General features: G+C 39.9%; 1 protein-coding gene across 3 annotated transcripts in view; it reads right to left on the bottom strand.

The window, feature by feature from the left end:
* Window positions 1–1,160: 1,160 nt before the first annotated feature.
* NCK2 (NCK adaptor protein 2) overlaps window positions 1,161–18,276 on the bottom strand; it is an 85,863-nt gene continuing 68,747 nt past the window's right edge. For all 3 annotated transcript variants that reach the window (XM_066621081.1, XM_066621079.1, XM_066621080.1), the window contains 2 exons: window positions 14,253–14,974; window positions 1,161–7,566 (listed from right to left, as the gene is read on the bottom strand). In XM_066621081.1, the coding sequence (XP_066477178.1) occupies window positions 7,372–7,566; window positions 14,253–14,974 (917 nt within the window). In that variant the 3' untranslated portion in view covers window positions 1,161–7,371. The remainder of the gene's footprint in view (window positions 7,567–14,252; window positions 14,975–18,276) is intronic.

The raw sequence follows: 18,276 nt of genomic DNA, 5'->3' as shown, positions 1-18,276 counted from the left end.
GGCTATCCTTGAAAAGGCATAGGACTTATAAAGCCGTTTCACAGTATTTGGGGCAGTTTTTTTAGGGTTGGGGACAGGAAGATTCATGTAAAAAAATGGTGTGCATGCGAATTACCACGTTTCTTCAGAATCAGATCTCCGGTGATCATATCTCTTGAGGGGAAAAAGGGGCTTAAGTAATACGTTTATGGCTACAGTAAGGAGTTGGTTAGTGTTGGCATCAAGGGTGGGCAGTAGGAAATGTAAATAAACATTTTGGAAGCTGTGGGTTAGGGAGCTCAATAAGGTGGTCAGGGTCCTGGAGGTGATTGCATTTTATCAACTATTAGAGCAGCAGTTCCCAACCGTACTGCTCTGCGGTGCCCTTTATTCCACAGCATCCTGTGGCTCACAAGATCTTGCACACTCATCCTGGCAATCCAGGAAGAGAATGAACAGTACCCCTGTAAGTGTGCTGTGGCACCCTTGAGCACCATAGCACACAGTCTGGGAACCACAAGGTTTAAGATTAGCCCAAATAATGACTTACAGGAAACAAGCTTATCTTTGTAAAATGATTAGCAGATTGTAAGAGTTCCCATAATAAAACATCAAAGGAAGTGAATAGAATTTACACATAGAAGTCCTTTTCTTCATGTCTCTTCTCCATTAAGACTTACCTTCCATCTCAACAACACTGATTTCATCATTGTTTTGTGGTAATTTAGTTCACATTCCAAGTACCTCAGCTGTGTCTGTTCTCTACTCTTGATTTGTGTAGACAAACTAATATCACCCCATCCATTTTTTTAAAATATAGCACATTTCCATATCCTTCCTGCCTGCTATATTGCATTTATTGATTCTGTGAGAAGGGAAAATCATAAAAAGGAAGACCCTTTATAACCTATGATGCCTCATAAGGGTAACACTAGATATACATTCTTAGGTGCGCACACACACACACTGTACCTAAATAATGATCCCATCAGTCGTAATGTGCCTAGCATTGTTCTGATTGACTGTTGCTTCCGTTGCAGATCATGAGAAGATCAATCAGCTATATCCGAAAAGCAACAATACTGTGGTCTCCAATCATGTTAAATACTTTCACCAGCAATAGCAAGTGCATTCCAATACCCAATTTACAAAACTGAAAAAGCAGGACAACAGGCAAGAGATTCAGGGAAAGATAAGGACATTATATTTAAGTTACAACTTTAAAACTTCATACATATTGGCCAGTGGCAGTAACAAAGGCGTGAAAACGTAAACATCTGAGAGAGCAATATCCAGATACCTTTTCACTAACTGCACTAGAAGAGTGACACAAAGTTGTCTGTAATTCAGTTGCTGGGCTCTGAATCCATAAAGCGTCTCAGGATTGTCACAACAAGATGTTTATTTTGAGACATTCTGATTTGCTCATTTTGGTACAAAAAGCTATGTACATTCTAAAACATTTCCAAAGTCCTTTCGAGATTATTATTGCTGTTTGAAGTGCAGCCAAAACACAATTCTACACTATCAATTGTGCTGTCTGTTGCATACATATTTGAAACCTTCTTATAAATTTGTTTTAGCATGTTCCCACGTGCTGAATTACTTGGAGAAAACAGAGGTACAAATGCAGATTTCAGACATGGCTCCTCCTCATTGCATTTCTGTCTTAGGTGGGGTGCAAGATCCGGAATGCTGTCTGATGCCACCGTGGCTCTGCCACTATGACACCATAAAAAAAACCCCAAAACAGCAGCCTCTTACCACACTCTTTGTGTGGTTCCTTCAAATTGTGGAAGTACAAGGCTTCCAGTTTGATTTAAAGAGTCTGGGGAATGAAGGAGCTCTTTCATTTGCATGGTATGTAAATCAAACCATAATTCCCATGCTTCCACATTTGAAAAAAAAAATCACATCAGGAGCAAGGGTGATTCACTTTCTGCTCCGTTTTAGCACATGGAAAGCAGATGAGTGCAGGTTGCATCTGTGGAAGGCGGGCGTGAGGTGGCAGCAGCAGATAAACGTTCCCCCAAATCCTCTCCCCCCCCCCAATCTTCTGATAATGCAACCCACATCACCTTCACAGAGCAGGACGCTCTGTTAGCCTAGCCACAATTATTCATGTTCTGGTAACATTACTTAATAAGCAGAGGTGTTTATTTCTGGTGAGTAAGAGAGGATTACAGCCTAAGTCCTAGTGAACACAATGGGTTTACTTCTGAGTAAAATAAACACCACCATTTTCAAACACCTCTACTAATAAGATATGGTAACATGCTGTATGCAGGATTTCCCTTGACGGCATTTGGAAACGACATAACCACACATTATGGAACATGTGTAACATGGTCCTGATCCTAACCATGTGCATGCCATTGTGTGAGCTGTTTTGAGTAGGAAAAAAAGTTTCTGATAAAAGTCAGTAGTGATTTCCAGGGAAGCTCTGTCACTGTCTCCTTAAGCGACAGGACAACAGCACAATTGGTACGATTGTACTGCTGTTGGGGAGGAAAGGGCTTTTAAAAACTTACCTGGAGGTTGCTATGGCTCTCTGGAGGGTCAGGTGAGCCCATGACCCCCCCCTCTGAGATTCGGGTTGTATCTGAATAATAGTACAGAAATTCAGTAAAGAAACAGGAGACCTGCACTGATTCAATTTGTCTATGTGACCTGCTGATGGCATGAGTTGTGGCACTCCAGGACATAGGATCCAGTATGGCATTAAAAGGCAACAAACAGGTTATAACATATGGAGATTATTTTTTTTAATTTCAGTTTAAAACATCATATTGCAATAACATTTATCAGGTCCTTCGCACTTCTAGTTATTGCTTCGCTGCCTCTAGATGACATCAAAGCATAAAAGCTGTGCTAAAACACTGAGTAGAGGACCTAATGACAGTTTATTCATTGTATAGTTTTCTTGTGGATATTTAAAAAATAATCTCTCCCTATTATCATTACTAATGTTTTCAAGTAAAGGTGAAATTAAAGAAGAAACAATTTAAGACAACCCAGTACTGCAAAATGACTTCATCTTTATAGCTGCATTTAACATACTAGGAGAAGTCATATACAAGAAAGGCCTTTCTTTTACCTGCACTTAGAAGAGTAGGCCAGGGTAAGAACTGTTCCCTTGCCGACAGGTTAGCCATCTTCATTGTTCTACATCAGGGGTCTCCAAACCCAGGCCCAGGGGCCAAATGTGGCCTCTATCTGGCCCACGGCCAGCCTCCGATTCCTTGAGAGCCGCAGGCCCAGTTGACCAAACACAACCAGAGTTCTGCTTGCGGGGTGGGGGAATGGGGGCCCGTTTATGTGTGTGCTTTGGGCTTTGTTGGTGTTTGGAGAAATCCTGGACATTTGAGCCCATTTATTCATTCATCTAAGTTCCATCTCTAATGTATTTATTAAATTTTATATTTAATTTTTTTTCCAGCCCTCAACACTGTGCCAGATGTTTGATGTGGCCCTTTGGCTGAAAAGTTTAGAGACCCCTGTTCTACATCAACCTGTCAGCAGCTGCATTTCTTAACACAGCCATTCTTAAAGCAGTTTCTAGCCTGTCCTACCTTGTCAATTTTTCTGAAAGGAGACAAAAGAAAGCCTCCTTCACTTCTCAGAATTGCTAACCATTGGATGACTCTCTCCATTGCAAGGTGTATGAACCAAGTTATAGCTATAACCAATTTTTTTTTACTGTAGCATGCTCCAGAAAACACACACACCACACACACTCTGCAGCAGCAGCATGCAAAAAGTAACTGACTAAGAAAAGCATAGGATTATAAGGTTGTTTCAAAGTTTAGGAGCACTCCCTTGCAATGGTTACCACCCGTTTCATACCCAAATGCATCTCCCATAAAAACTTGTATTGCTGCAAGATGACACATGGCTTTTCAACAACAAACTTGCCATATGAAATGGTGGTACAGAGCCACGAAAGGACTAAGCCACCTTGTGGACTAAACCTTTGGATTGACCATAACACACCTACAAATACCATCAACTTAACAGCGACTTTTGTAATGCAAAATATTGCCTTATTAACTTTTATCTCATCAAACACACTTTTGAGACTGATACACCCCAAATAGTGAGAACTCCAAAAGAACGGAATCAAGCTTGCTAAATGTGCAACTCAATGATTGAATTCAGTGTTGACAAAGTCAAGCTTGTACCCATGAAAGGGATAATTTGAGCTATTTATTTTGCATTTGAGGTGCGATAAAATAAACTACCCATTGCTCAAGAAAAAAAGAATTCACATCTCACCGTCAAGAGCTCAATCAACACATCATTAACAATGAAGGCAAACAGGTTTTTGAAGTACTGAAATAAAAAGCAACATGGAGAATTTAACTTCATTATATAAAACTTACTGCAAACTCTTCAACCCAAAATAAATGGTAGGGTTTGCTCACCTAACCCCTAAGAGATTTTATTTTTTAAAAAGTTGAGTACAGTTTATTAGGAAACTTCTTACAGAAGCACCACTGAATGAATTTCAACAGGAGTTCAAAGGAAAACATTTCGGTGATGTACCCCAATTCTGTCATAAAATATTCTCAACTGGAAGCGCTACTAGAGAAATAAATATCAGAGGACAAAATAGCAAGCCAAAAAGCATGTGTCAAGTACACCTACTTATCCTCATAAAAATAATACAAAGAAACTGAATAAACTAAAAGCAATACAAAATTGGAAAAAATGGTTTAAACAAACACATGCACACAGAGTGTGAATGATTACTTCCAAGGATCTCTCACCATACTAAGGCCAGGAACCTAACAAGATTCAAAATATACCAGACATTCATAGAAGAAATCATCCAAAGTTACATTAGATGGTCAAAACGCATTTTAAATAAAGCTTTCATGCATGTGGGGTTTAAGCCAGCCGCTAAGTGATCAAGGTTGAGAAGCAACTTGCCTTATGGACAAAAGTGTGTCTTGCCAACTGATTCTAATGGCCTTCTGCCAGCATCTGCCAGACAGGATACCAAAATAAAAGGAAAACTTCCTGGTTTGACTTCAAAACATCTTTGTTCATTACAGCTGGCAATGGATCACGTTTACAGCTATGGCACATAAGTTGAGTGTACATTTTTAAGACTATTTAGCACCACTGAAGTCTAAGGCTGCAAGCCATAACCTTTTTACTGCAGAGTAATTTTACTAACATCAATGAAAGTGCTTCAAATAAATGACTATGGCCTAAATATGTTTTAACACACAAATTCTGGGTCTAATTTCAAGAAGTCTCTCTATGTGATAATGCAACCTGTACATCTGAAAAGCCCATAAAGGCAGCCCTTTTGGATTAGACCAGTGGTATCCAAACCGTGGACTGCTGTGTTGTGAAAAAGTCTTCCCCATCCTGCAAAGTGCTTACTGCTCTGCAGTGCTGCCTCTTATCTTTTGAGCCCATCTTGTCAGAAAGTCATTCCAGGCAGCTACTTCCATCCCAAAATCGAGGCACAGAGCCTGTTGGGACAGCTGCCAAGTGCACCTGTCTGACAAGATCAGCTCAAGAGATAAAAGGCCGCAGTGCAGAATGGTAAGTGCCATGCAGGACGGGGAAGGCTTTTTCCAGGCGCCGGATCCAGCATGTGGATCCCTTGCTAAAGCCTTCCCAGAAAATACCATTCAAAAGTACATTGCTTCTGAACATGGAAGTGCCAGCTAGCCATCCTAACCAATAGCCATAGACAGACACATTCCTGAAAATTAGGTCCAATTCCCCGTAAAGCCATCTAAGCCTTTTGAAGCCCCCCTCCCCTGCAAAAAAACAAAGGCTTGAGAAGGTGTCCTGTTTCCATGGTCTTGCTTGTGCAGTGCAGAGTCCACTGTCAGTGGTTATTGCTGACATGAGTTAAAGAACTTCAAAGCAGGGTAGGCTCAGTATAGATGCCACTGCAGGTATACCCATTACTGCAGAGTTCACACAGCACAGGATTTCAATATTTTAAAAGAAATGAAACAAAGCAACTAGACATATTTCTTAAAAATTCTAACTGCTCCTGAAGTCACAAAATAAAACAACTTCAGCTATTTTTGCACAGATTGTATGATAAAATCACTCAAATTCAACAATTCATAAATAGGGTTGTTGTTTTTTAAACCGTATTTCATCATGCTATTCCAAACCTCATGGCCATTACCCAAGGATAAATTCAATACTCCATCTTCACATGATACTTTTTTTATTACAATATCCAAAAAACTGGTATGCAAGATTCCTGGACCATCAAGGTCCTTTTTTCAATGTTCAGGAATGTGCCATCAAGACTATACTCAAAACCATAAGGAAAATTAAACGTAAAGAAAAAAATGCATTTTCTTCATATAACATTCTGTGTGTCTCATTACTAATCGCACCACCTTTTGTAAACCCTGAATTTTTTTTCTGTAATGCAAATATATATATGTATATATATTTATATGTATGCATGTATGTGTTGGAAGCCCCACCCACCCATAATTAGTTATATTTATTAAACTTCTGTATTAGTGTCAATCAGCTACAGATACATATTACTTTAAGAATTAAATACATAATTGTTTAATTCAAACAAGCAGAAGGGCAAGAAGAGAAAGCATTATGTTGATGGCACATTTGGTTGTAGATTACCAAAACATTCAACCATTACAATTCAATGATTCTCTAAGTAATCAACTTGCAATGAAATGTCTCTGTTGCAATTACATGTCAAAATACGCTAGATAGTTTTCTTTTACTACAATCTTACCGTAGTAGTTTAAGAAGTACTATTACAAAATGCTTTAGTTAGTGTACTCTTCACAAAGAGTCAAGGAGGCAATGTAATAGTTGAATAGAGAGTGTAAAGGGTGCATCTAGAAACTAGGAATTTCTGGAATATACTACTTGGTAAGCAAAATAGCTACAGAACTCACAGCCACAACTGTTATGTCTACTATATTTCACTTAATTAGCTGCATGTTCTGTGCATTCAAACTGTGCCCAGTCTCTTAATGATGAGTTCTGCCAGCATTCAGCTGGCGTGAGCTATCTGAACAATTTAACACTGTTTTGAATAGAGAACACCCCGCATTTTATGTGAGCTAACTATGTAAACGTACACAGAGAGGAAGCTTAGAACCCAAGGAAGAAAAAGAGTGCTTGCAATGGTCACATAAGTGAAATTTTCAACCTGAGGGGATGCAAAATAACTGAATTTTTAAAAAGACAAAGTAGGCAACAAAAATAGGGGGGATTGAGAAAGAATATAACAGAGCAGACCGTTTAGAAAGAGGTCATTCTCCAAAGACCGTCTCAGATTGCGCAGACTGCTTTGCTCTACAAAAGTGAATTCGGGACCTAAGGCTTGTAAGTTGCAAGAGACCCAGCAGGCCTAGTCCGTCTTCAACGTCACTGAAGTGCTTTGACAAGATATAACTTTTCCCCATGTTCACTGGTGAAGATGGGAGCCTTTTTGTAGTGTTCCACCAACTCATCCATAGTATTAAATCGACGTTGCCCAATGCAATAGACATTGTCCACCAGCTGCACCTTGAAATGTTTGTTCTTCCCTGATGCCTTTAGTGATACTGAAAAGTCACTGGGCTGTAAACAGAAAAGGAAGAAAATATTTAAAGACAACACACAAACATGCAAGACTAAGTCTGCTTTGGCTAGGCTGTACCCCTTTAGCCTTCCCTTGCCAGTACTTTTGGAACTTTAAAGAGCAAATTACTAGCATAAACATCAGTACACACAGTTGAACAAACACCTCTCAAAAGCACTATTTACAGATGTGTGTGTGTAGTTGTAATGTAGTTGACCTAAAAACAGCCATTACTGATGAAATCAGAAGCAGTCAAAAAGGCATTCAGAAACTCTGCATATGTTTTGAACAATAGCATTGCCTGCTGGTGTGTAGAAAGAGTATAATTGTATCAGCGTGTTGTTTGAACCTATGTCCACAAGAGGGCCTTTCTTGCTTTGAGCTGAAAAAGCTGTCTCACCTATTATACAGATGAGAAGTTTTTAAAGAGTACATCCTTATGGTACAGGATCTGCAATATGAAGTTACTTACATATAAGGATAGATAAAATTTCCCTAATCTTACACTTCCTATACATGGATTCAGTTACATATCACCTTTGCTCTTTCAGTCCTTGGTAAGTAATGAAGGCATCCTGCATCTATCAGAGGCCAATCCAAATCACAAAAAAAACCCTACGCATCTTCAGATTTCACTAACTGCAGACCACTGGGGCACTTCCCACATGCACCTTCTCTGACCCTGATCCTTCTGCCTGATGAGGAATTTTCAAACAGTTTCTCTCTGCTTCCTGCTTTTGTTGATCCTAATACAAAGTATTGCCCTATTCTGGCTTTCCTCCAATACCATCTATTGATTTATAGTCAATTCAGGTGCTTAAGTTATAAGAATTAATAGAATAAAACATTCTGAATGTTAATAAAAATACTTGCGTGTTGCTGAGAGCCCCTTTTCAGAAAAGAACTAGGTGACTAACAAGCTATCTTGCTTATTACTTAGCATGCCCATTTAGACTGGATATTCACACACACGCATCTCTGCTCATGTCTAAGGGCAATAATTTTTTACCACCATTGCAGTACTCATTTATACCTCCACATGAAGTTTCTCAGCTTTTCATATCCACCCTCACAACGAGCCTATAAACAGCTCCTAGCTTTAAGCAGTGATATAATACTCACTGACATTTATTCTGGATAACAGTCATTTCATGTGGGGTTTTCACTATACTATCCAGGCAGTCTAGTAATGCCACTGACTCAGAAGACCTTAGCTGTCAGTCACAGACACTTTGTCTTTTATGTCCAACTCTTATTCCAAAACTGCAAGTCAGCCTGCATAATTCTGCCACATTCCAGAAGGAAACAAGTACTCTTCGGTCAAATTAGCTGTGATGTTAATCGCATCATTTGGATCTGTATGGTTTTCTTTTTTTTCTTTTTTTAATGGAAGTAGCAGATGCAGAAGAGCCTGATCCAGGCTGCAGCAAAACAAAAAGTTAAAGCCCCTTCAAGAAAAACTTCTACTGAAATAGAAGAATGTGATGTTTACAAGATGGAAGCCAAGAGCGTAAAATATGGCGGGCCTAATCCTATCGGGGCCAATTCTGTATTAATGGTACCCCAAATGCTGACCTGATATTAAGAGTTGCATGTATTACAGGTAGATGAAAGAAACAAGATCAGAAAGCAGTGAGAGCTGCATGGGGTTCTGCACTTCTGTTGCGCTCTATTTCTACAGTTCAGGGCTAAGATAAGCAGATCAGAATCAAGCTGCGGACAGCAAAGCCCAGTGCCGTGGTTGCTTTCTATGCCAGTAACAGTTAGGGGAGATGAAGGATAAAGAAGGTCTCAGTCTTTGATGAAGTTAGGTTGGAGATATGCAACTGCTCTCCAACTAATTATTTACAAAAACGACATCAAATAAAGTGAACAGGTTTCTCCCATTTACCATTTGCTATTCTTGCCATTGCCACTTGAAAGGCAGTTCCTACTAGAAAACTGACAATAAAATGACAATTATTTTTTGGGTCCAAGATTTACTACTTAGATTTACATATAAAGTAGAAGCACGTGTCAGTTCTTACGTTACGCTACAAAACGTACATCCTTTCAGTGACCTCATACAGTAAAGAAAAGAGGAAAGGTTGATTTAGTTCTTTTTAGAGTCTTTATCAAGTATGAAGATCTGAAGATCCAGAACAGCTGCTACAAAAATGTCTGACCTCCTCCCCACCACAGGCTCATATTTTAAGTAACACAGGAAACAAGAAAATTGGACTTCATTGGGCTTATTTAGTCTTTTCCCACTGCAAATATTCAACTAAAATTAAAGCCTTAAAAAGGGTTTTTTTTAAGCTTCAGCATTGCCATCCTACATACTGCATGGACGTTAAACACAGTCTGAAACTATTCCCTGCTGTCCTCCATGAACGTATTCCAAGAGTGTTTATTTTTATATTTTGTTTCTGTTTGCCCTTTTTGCTTCAGCTCTTGGCAGATATTTCTGCCCCTAATCCCAATGGACCTAGCTGTGATAGCTGGATGGCTCGCACGCAATCTTTCCCAGGCTTAGACCTCTGAAATGACACACAGTGCTCACAGGCACTTTTCAGGGCAAGTCTGAACTATTTATTTGCCAAGGGTCAATGCCTGAAAGTAGCACCTTGAAAGCATTATCTACACAGTAATGCACAGCTGAGATGCAACATCTGCACTGAGATGCACATTAAGGAAATCTGTATGAAGATGCTGCACAGTGTTATAGCAAACAGAATACTTGGCCTCCTTGATTAAACTTCAATAATTGTGCAAGTTCACAATTGTTAAGGTTCCCCAGAAGGGGGAACTACCCAGGAAATAAACTGAGCAAGCACGATGGGTATCTATAAATATAATTGCCTTAAACATTTTTAAAGAGAGTGAATTTAGGAGAACAGATGCTGCTGTGCACATGAAAGTGCATTTTGAATATACAGACATCCAAAGTGGAGATATAAATGCACTGTAAGCAAGCTGAACTAATATCAAAGACAGGCTAGTAGATGCAATATAGACATGGCCAGGGTTATACACTGTCAATAATTCCATAAGCAAAAAATACTATTTGCAGTTGTTGGCAACCTTCAGTCTCGAGAGACTATGGTATCGCGCTCTGAAAGGTGGTTTTGGAACATTGTCTAGTGTGGCTGAAAAGGCCAATTCGGGAGTGACAATCCCTTCCACAATGGGAGCAAGTGCAGTCTGTCCCTGGTCTGTCTCCCTGGCTATGGGCCTTCTTTCTTTGCCTCTTAGCCTCAGACTGTTGGCCAAGTGCCTCTTCAAACTGGGAAAGGCCATGCCGCACAGCCTGCCTCCAAGCGGGCCGCAGTACTGAGCCTGAAAGTGACTGAGTTGTACTGGTTAATCAGTAACAACGAGATCATAGGTTTCCCCTCCTTTTGATTCAAAATAAAGAAAAACTGAAAAATTTGAAAATAGCTTGCAACAAAATAAATGACCTATTTTCACATGTGTCATTTCTATCATATCGCCTTCTCTACTCCACAGTTACTATATCACCTTGGGTGGGAGAATCAGTGTACGAGCAAGTTTGAAGCAACTACCCACTTTTTCTTTTAGCCTCAGTACTGCCAATCTAGCACACATCTTTTTCATGTTCAGAAAGTCCTCTGAAACCTATGAAGCAAAACAGCTCCCCTTCTGGGTCATAACAATGGTTCCTCACCCAAGCCCAGCCTCCTGTCTTCAGATTGACATGTGGTATTGCAATAGTACAAGATTATTGACAGTATACTCCATTCCACCTTCTCATTAACTAGCTCTTTTCTATTTTCTCATAAAAATCAGTTTGAGAAGCAGGACTGCACTGACTTATTCTGGATGATCAGACATAATGTAACTTTTGTAAATATTGATACTGTACTTTAGAGGTTCCAAAATGCCATTTACAGATGCAAAAGAGATTCATTTTTGCCTCTCAAAACCACTGTATGTAGACATTTGCATGTGTAGAAAGAGAACATGGCAGCTCAGGAATTCACAGGATTCTAGAGTTTTGTGCAACAGAGAGCCTGAGAGCTAACACTTTCTATTTACGTACTATGCCATGCAGACAAGAGTAACCAGAAACTTTACTCTGGTCAAATGTTCTGCAAACGACTTCTCAAGAAGTTGTGGTCTTCATTGCTCTCATCAATAAAAGCATCAAAGACTTCCTCATTTTGGAGACACAGACTTTTTGCACAAAGTCACTTCTAGAAAAACCAAAACATTGAATGTGGCATATTCCAGTCAAGGCGCAATCATAACATCTTTAAAACATTATGATCAGTGATCCTTTTAAGCTGCATGACTGCACAACTCAAAGCCCTCAGAATTTAAGCTCCGTACAGTTTAGAACTAGGCATTCCCAGAAATCCAGGTGATGACACTGTGAGTCCAGAAATGCTGCAGAGGTTCGGCGTAGCAACCAAAGTGTGGGGTAGAAGAGAAAGAAGAGCATGAAGGCCCAGGAACAGCAAAATCTAAATATCAGGGATGTCTATTTAAGACCTTGCAGGCATGATATAAAAGGCTTATGTTTGGTGACTCAAAAAGTTGAGGACTTTAATTGTAAGACTTATAATGGGAGCCCCTGTAAATGAAGTGCACTGAACACACAAAAGTATAAGTGCTAAGAATTATTATCCCTTATGATCTTAAAATTGTGTATTGGGATATATAAAAATATGTATAAGTGATGATTTTTGAACTGGTTGCAATAAAGTGCATTTTGTCTGAATGGGAAAAACTGTTATACCTTCTAAAATGGACAATGAGAACGGACTCTGGCTTTACTAAACACATTATAGAACATGACAGGTATCTTCATGGGAAGTTTGTTACATATACTGTAATAGTAAACTCCAGAACAGCACACATCTTTACACATCATTGTCAGTACCGTAAATTAAGTTTTCTTTTATTGGCACTGTAGGCTACATTGCATTATATCATTGTTATTAAAAGGACACCAAGTAAAAATTTTTTTACTTATAATCAATAGGGTCATATTTGTGTTGGGGGCTGTAAACCGCATGGGGTAGCAGTGTCCTTCCGTCCTGTGTCCAAGAGGCATACCAAAACTGGTGAAAAAGCACATCTATTTCCCTTTTAGACAAACTGTAAAAAATAAACAGCTTATCTACCCACTCGGTGAAATGCAGAACAAGTCTGGCAACTATTTTTCTTCTAGGTACAACTGGACTTAATTTCATGACCCATGAATGGTTTCTAACATATGTTCTAACACTGCACAAAAATATTCACCTTAAGATGATTTTCAAAATGATTGAGAAAAAAATTCATGGTAGGTAAGCAGGAAAGCTTGGTCATTGATAACTGCAGTATAACTCCATTAGAACATAAGTGTAAGTGCAGAAACTAACCATTAAACTAAACAACTGACAACCATAAAAAGTTATCAGCTATCAATATTTTTATCAGTTGGCCCACACATATGCATATACTACAGAGCAATTTGTATAGCAGACCCAGAAAACTAACTGCTTAGTAGAAATTATTACTTGCCCCGGGAAGGTGGTTGATTGGAAGGATGCTTCAAGTGATTAAACCATAAATGAACACTCTTAATAGGTAAGTAACTGCATATTCATCTTTCCCATCAGTTGGCTTCATGGAACGTCCCCTGGACAACAAGAAACATACCTTCCACAGAAGGTAAGAGGCAAGGTTTAGAGCTAGACTCTGTTATCTAGCCTCCATGTTGCCAAACCCAGCAGCAGTCACTCTATTTTGAAGTGAAAGCTGTTGAAGGTCCTAGCATGAAACCCAAAGGAAGTGGCAGGAGAGAGCACCCATTTGAGATGAACTGGAAGTTACTGAGCTGCATCAAATGACAGCTGCTGTTGAGAGAAATTAGATTTTAAGGTGCCTGTAAGTCTTTAACTAATGCTATGCATACTTAGAATATTGGTGGGATTATTCTCCAGTATGCACAGATAGGATTGGAGCTTTTGTTGTCTGTGCCATAAGAGACTAATATGGGCTGTTCCTCTGGACACTTTACAAAGTTGTGGTATGCAAAAAAAAAAAAAAAAAACAGAAGCAGAAGAAACAACTTTAATGAAGAGTACGCACATGTGTGCATGCAATAGGAAAACAAATTGGGATCACTGCAATATCTGAATAGACCACAACAGAGCAGGATTTGGAATGCCAACTACAGTACTTACAGTTATGTGTCTGGGATCAATAAAGACAAGAACATACGTAAAACACATCAAACAAGTACTAATCATTTACAAATTAAATTAAACCTTTTCCAGTAATATTTTGTCATGAATGCATATATATCAACCCACCAGAACCTATTTTGTGAATTAAGGTATGTACTCTAATCTCTATAGTGAACATTAAAAAAACCCACAGAAATCCTCCCTACATCCCAGTATTATTATATTACAGGTGTACAATGAAGACAATCTAACATTCCATTACTATTCTCCTTAAGGTATACCATATACTATAAACTAGGTGATGCTTTATGAAAAATGGATGAAGTAGTTCCCTGTTGTTCACATACCAATATGTTACTTTGAACTCCTACAGAGCTTAGTGATATGAAAGACTCTCTCCTAACCAAAAGGGAAATAATGTCTGCTCTCTTTGGAATTTCATAATCCCCCCCAATCAAAATCAAGCAGGTTGTAATGTTCTCAATTCTGAAATGAGGGCCACTTACCGAAGATTCACTGTCTCTGACAAGGAAGTCCCCTTCCACACCCCTTTCATTTAGAGCGCATTCTGCCTGATGCCGCGTAACATTTCCATAATACCATTCTCTTCCAGCAAACCGTCCTGTAGAAGCAGGCCCTGTATAGCTTATCTGAGGTGGATGGGAAGTGTTAATGGTAGGGCCGTCACTTAGGATTACTACATAGTTTTTGGGAACAAGACCAATTTGCCCTCGGGAATTTTTACATTTCCACCACTCTGGATCATTTTCTGGTTTCTCTATCACTTCCATGGTTTCTCCTTTTTCAAAGTTGAGCTCTTCTTCTGTGACAGAGCTGAATGGATACAATGTCTGAACAACGTGAAGCACCTTCATGGTCTGGCCATTACTCATAGATGCTCCCTTCCTTAAACTTAGAAAACTTGGTGAATCAGCAGTTGCCTCCTCAACTTCCTCTACGACATAGTTTGATGGAAACCAACCAATCTGTCCATTGTAGCTCCCTCGCCACCAACCATCGCTGCACTTTTCCATAACAATGACTCGAGATCCTTTCACCAGAGATAGTTCATCTTCCCTCTCGGCCACATAGGCAAATTTAACATAGGCAGGGATGTTCAAATCATAAATCCGATCAGCGCTGCTACCATTGGATGGGTATTCTGCATCCGTACTAGGGGTCGGTGAAGCATCTCGTGCACTTGTTTTTCGTTTTGTTTTACCCAAACCTGTTCATATTAAGAAAAAAAACCAAATTAAACATTTGTAAAAAAACCCAAACAAAACTTATGCATCTTCTACAGAATTGGAAAATGCCCCAGTTGTGTCCTAGAACTGTCAAGAAGCAAGTGAAGACATAAAAGAACTATAGTGCTAGAAAACATGTAAGAGGAGAGGAGGAATCAACATCTTAATAAACTTATTTTCATCTCAGAAGAGTTGCTACTAAACAGAGCTTTGATGTGCCCTTTCAATGCATCTCTTTACGAAGTCACTACTACTTAATACCCACACAGAACTGTAGACAAAATGGCAAAGGAAACATTATTTCTATGGTGAGAACATGTCACTTAAAATACTATTGGGCAATTTTTAAATTATTATTATTATTATTATTATTATTATTATTATTATTATATCACTTTTCAACAAAAAGTTCACAAAGTGGTTTACAGAGAAAAATCAAATAATAATGGCTTCCTGTCCCAATAGGGCTCATAATCTAAAAAGATGCAAAAGAACACCAGCAGGCAGCCACGAGAACAGACACTACTGGGGTGAGGAGGGCCAGTTTATTTTAGCAATTTTAGCTACTGCAAATGAAGTCAAGAAGCAGAACAAACAATTAACATTTAACTCACTATCATTATGGACTATGAGGTTCTCTTTACCATCCAGTTACAACTTCACTGCAATTCCATATTATAAGGATTATTCTCAATAAGGAAGTTGTATATTTTACTAGAAAGTTCTGATACTACAATGCTCCCCTGGGAGAAGTCCAGAACTCATATTAGCAATAGTTGCATCCTGACATTTAATAGATTTATATGACTCCCAACGTAAAATCTGGTCGTGAGATCTCAACTGATGATGATCTCTGTGTATGACTTTGGAGTTGAGTCAGCCCTGGAGCATCCATTACCACTGTATTTCTGATGGAGGGATAAGACTGTCAATCCAATCCTAACCTGCACTGGAATAGGTAGGCCCGCTGGGTTTGAGGTGTATCCCACCCAACTCAGAGTAAGGGTATTTATTTCCCGTTACCCCATGTTGCACGGCAGCCACATCAGTGGGATTACTTGGATTTGCACCAGCAAAATCTCTGGCAAAAATCTAAGCAGCCCAGTGTAACTCTGGGATGCTCAGGAGGGCGGTTAGGATCTGTCCTAAGTATGAGAGGCCGGTTCCACCCTCTCCTGGGCCCGGTACACCCACAGGTACACTCACTGCCCACTTTCCACCCTCCTCAAAACACCCCCGTTCCACCCTCCCCCTTGCGCCTTCACAACACGAAGAAGTTCAGCGCAAGTCCTTTGAGCCAGCCTAAGTGCCAGCTACACTTGTGAACTGTGTCTCACAATCTTTTACTTGCTTTTAACAGTGCAGAGAAGTATAGCTGTAAATGAAGCTGACAATTTACAGTGTGTGTCTGTCTACTCCGCATTGGGTGCCCTCCGGAGAGAAAAGTAGGGCACAAATCAAATCAATAATACTCAAAAGTTAGCCCCAGTGAGTTCAATGAGAATTATTCCCAGGTAAGTATGTAGATCAGGGCTTTTTAAACTGGGGCGTTGCAACGCCCCAGCCTGAGGGCCCTGGGCTCTTTCCCCTTAAGGAAGGGGGGCAGTGGGAGGCAGCGATGCAATCCCAGCGCTAAGGGGGCTGCAGGGACTGGCATTTACCTACCAGTCCCTGCAGCAACCTCCTGGGGGCGCAGGGAGCCCTGCGTGACCCTCCGCAGGGCTCCCTAACCTTCAAAAAGTGAAAGCGGAGCAAAACCAGAAGTGAAGCGTGATTGCTCTGCTTTCACTTTTTGAAGGCTGGGGAGCTCTGCGGAGGGTCGTGCAGGGCTCCCTGCGCCCCCAGGAGGCTGATGCTGGGACTGGTAAGTAAATGCCAGTCCCTTGCAGCCCCCTTAGCAATGCAATGCTGGGGATCGTGTCGCTGCCTGCCCCCTGCCCCTGCTGTCTTCCCTGCGGTCCTCAAGCTCCCTGAGAGTTTGAGAACCACAGATGTAGAGGATTGTAGCCTAAGAACATTATTCTGTGACATCCTGAAGCACAGTACTTTCCAAAAGAAACACACAACAGAATACCAAAGCATATATTAAATAGAAGGGACTGTAAACCAGAAACATAGCCTTCACCATTTCAACCAATATTCAATCCGAACGTCATGTTAAAGCTGTAACACAGAAACAGTTCTTCCTCTCGCAGTCCCTGTTTCTCAGTTATATATACTGGAAGTCAGTGAACTTCATATGGCATTTCAAGCACTTCATCTGGGGGCAAGCAGAGTCCAAGCTTATTTTGAAGTTTGGCATTTCGACTGTTGGGAACCCACCTTCCCAAACAAAAAACACCTCAGTACAGTCCCCAAAATAAATAAAATCCTGCAGCATTTTAAAAATAAATCCTAAACAGCACTCTGTCACACATACCAATTTGGTTCCATTACGTCACTGCTTGCTTAATTACACACCAAAAGCAGTTCAACTTAAATGCCTGTCTAGGGCAGCTGAATAAACTTGATGTATTCGGGCAGATAATTCACTTAAATGGCATAAACAAGAATCTGCTAAAAATATGAAAAAAAAACACAGCAGCAGAAAGCCCTCAAACAAACAATATAACAGACATAAAGCTATTTATGGCAGTTTGACCAATCCTAGCAGCTTCAAGTGAAACTGCAATAAAATGCATTTCTCCTCTTGAAAAATGGGGAATTATTTTTTCTTCATGCTGTTAAATTTCTGGTCTGCACTCTGTTTATGCTCCGATGCCAGAATACAGTAGTTTTCCAGATTCAATTTAGGTGACATTTTCACCAGAAGCTAAGATACAAGGCCTCTTCAAATACAAATGCCTTCGCCTTTGGCCTACTAAAGAGCTTATCTGGCAGAGAACATGCAAGCGATAGTAACCTTCAATCTAGACATTTCTAGGGAAGAATCTGCTAAAAGCTTCTTGGATCAAAAAGGTGGATTCAGTTAAAGCTTCCCTCTTAAGGAAAGGGGACATTTTAACACCTTTAACTGAAAAATCATAAAGTGTGCAAAACCAAAATGTTTTTCTGATGGGGTTGTGGAGGTTGATGTAATCATGTACTCAGTAAAGGATTCTGAGTAAAGAAAAAATCCCTCTGTGGATGGGTGCGTTGTTTCTGCAACCTAATGTGCTTATTATGCCACATTATTACAAGTAACAAGGGGGGGGGGGAGGTGGAACAAGAGTAAACCCTCTCTTTGCTGTAGCTAACTGTGGGTCAAGATTCCTCAACATAAAATGCCAGTGGCCGTACACCT

Source organism: Tiliqua scincoides, chromosome 3, assembly GCF_035046505.1.
Source record: "Tiliqua scincoides isolate rTilSci1 chromosome 3, rTilSci1.hap2, whole genome shotgun sequence".
Lineage (NCBI taxonomy): Eukaryota > Metazoa > Chordata > Lepidosauria > Squamata > Scincidae > Tiliqua > Tiliqua scincoides.
The sequence above is the reverse complement of the archived record's forward strand: the minus strand, read 5'-3'. Positions and strand labels throughout refer to the sequence as shown.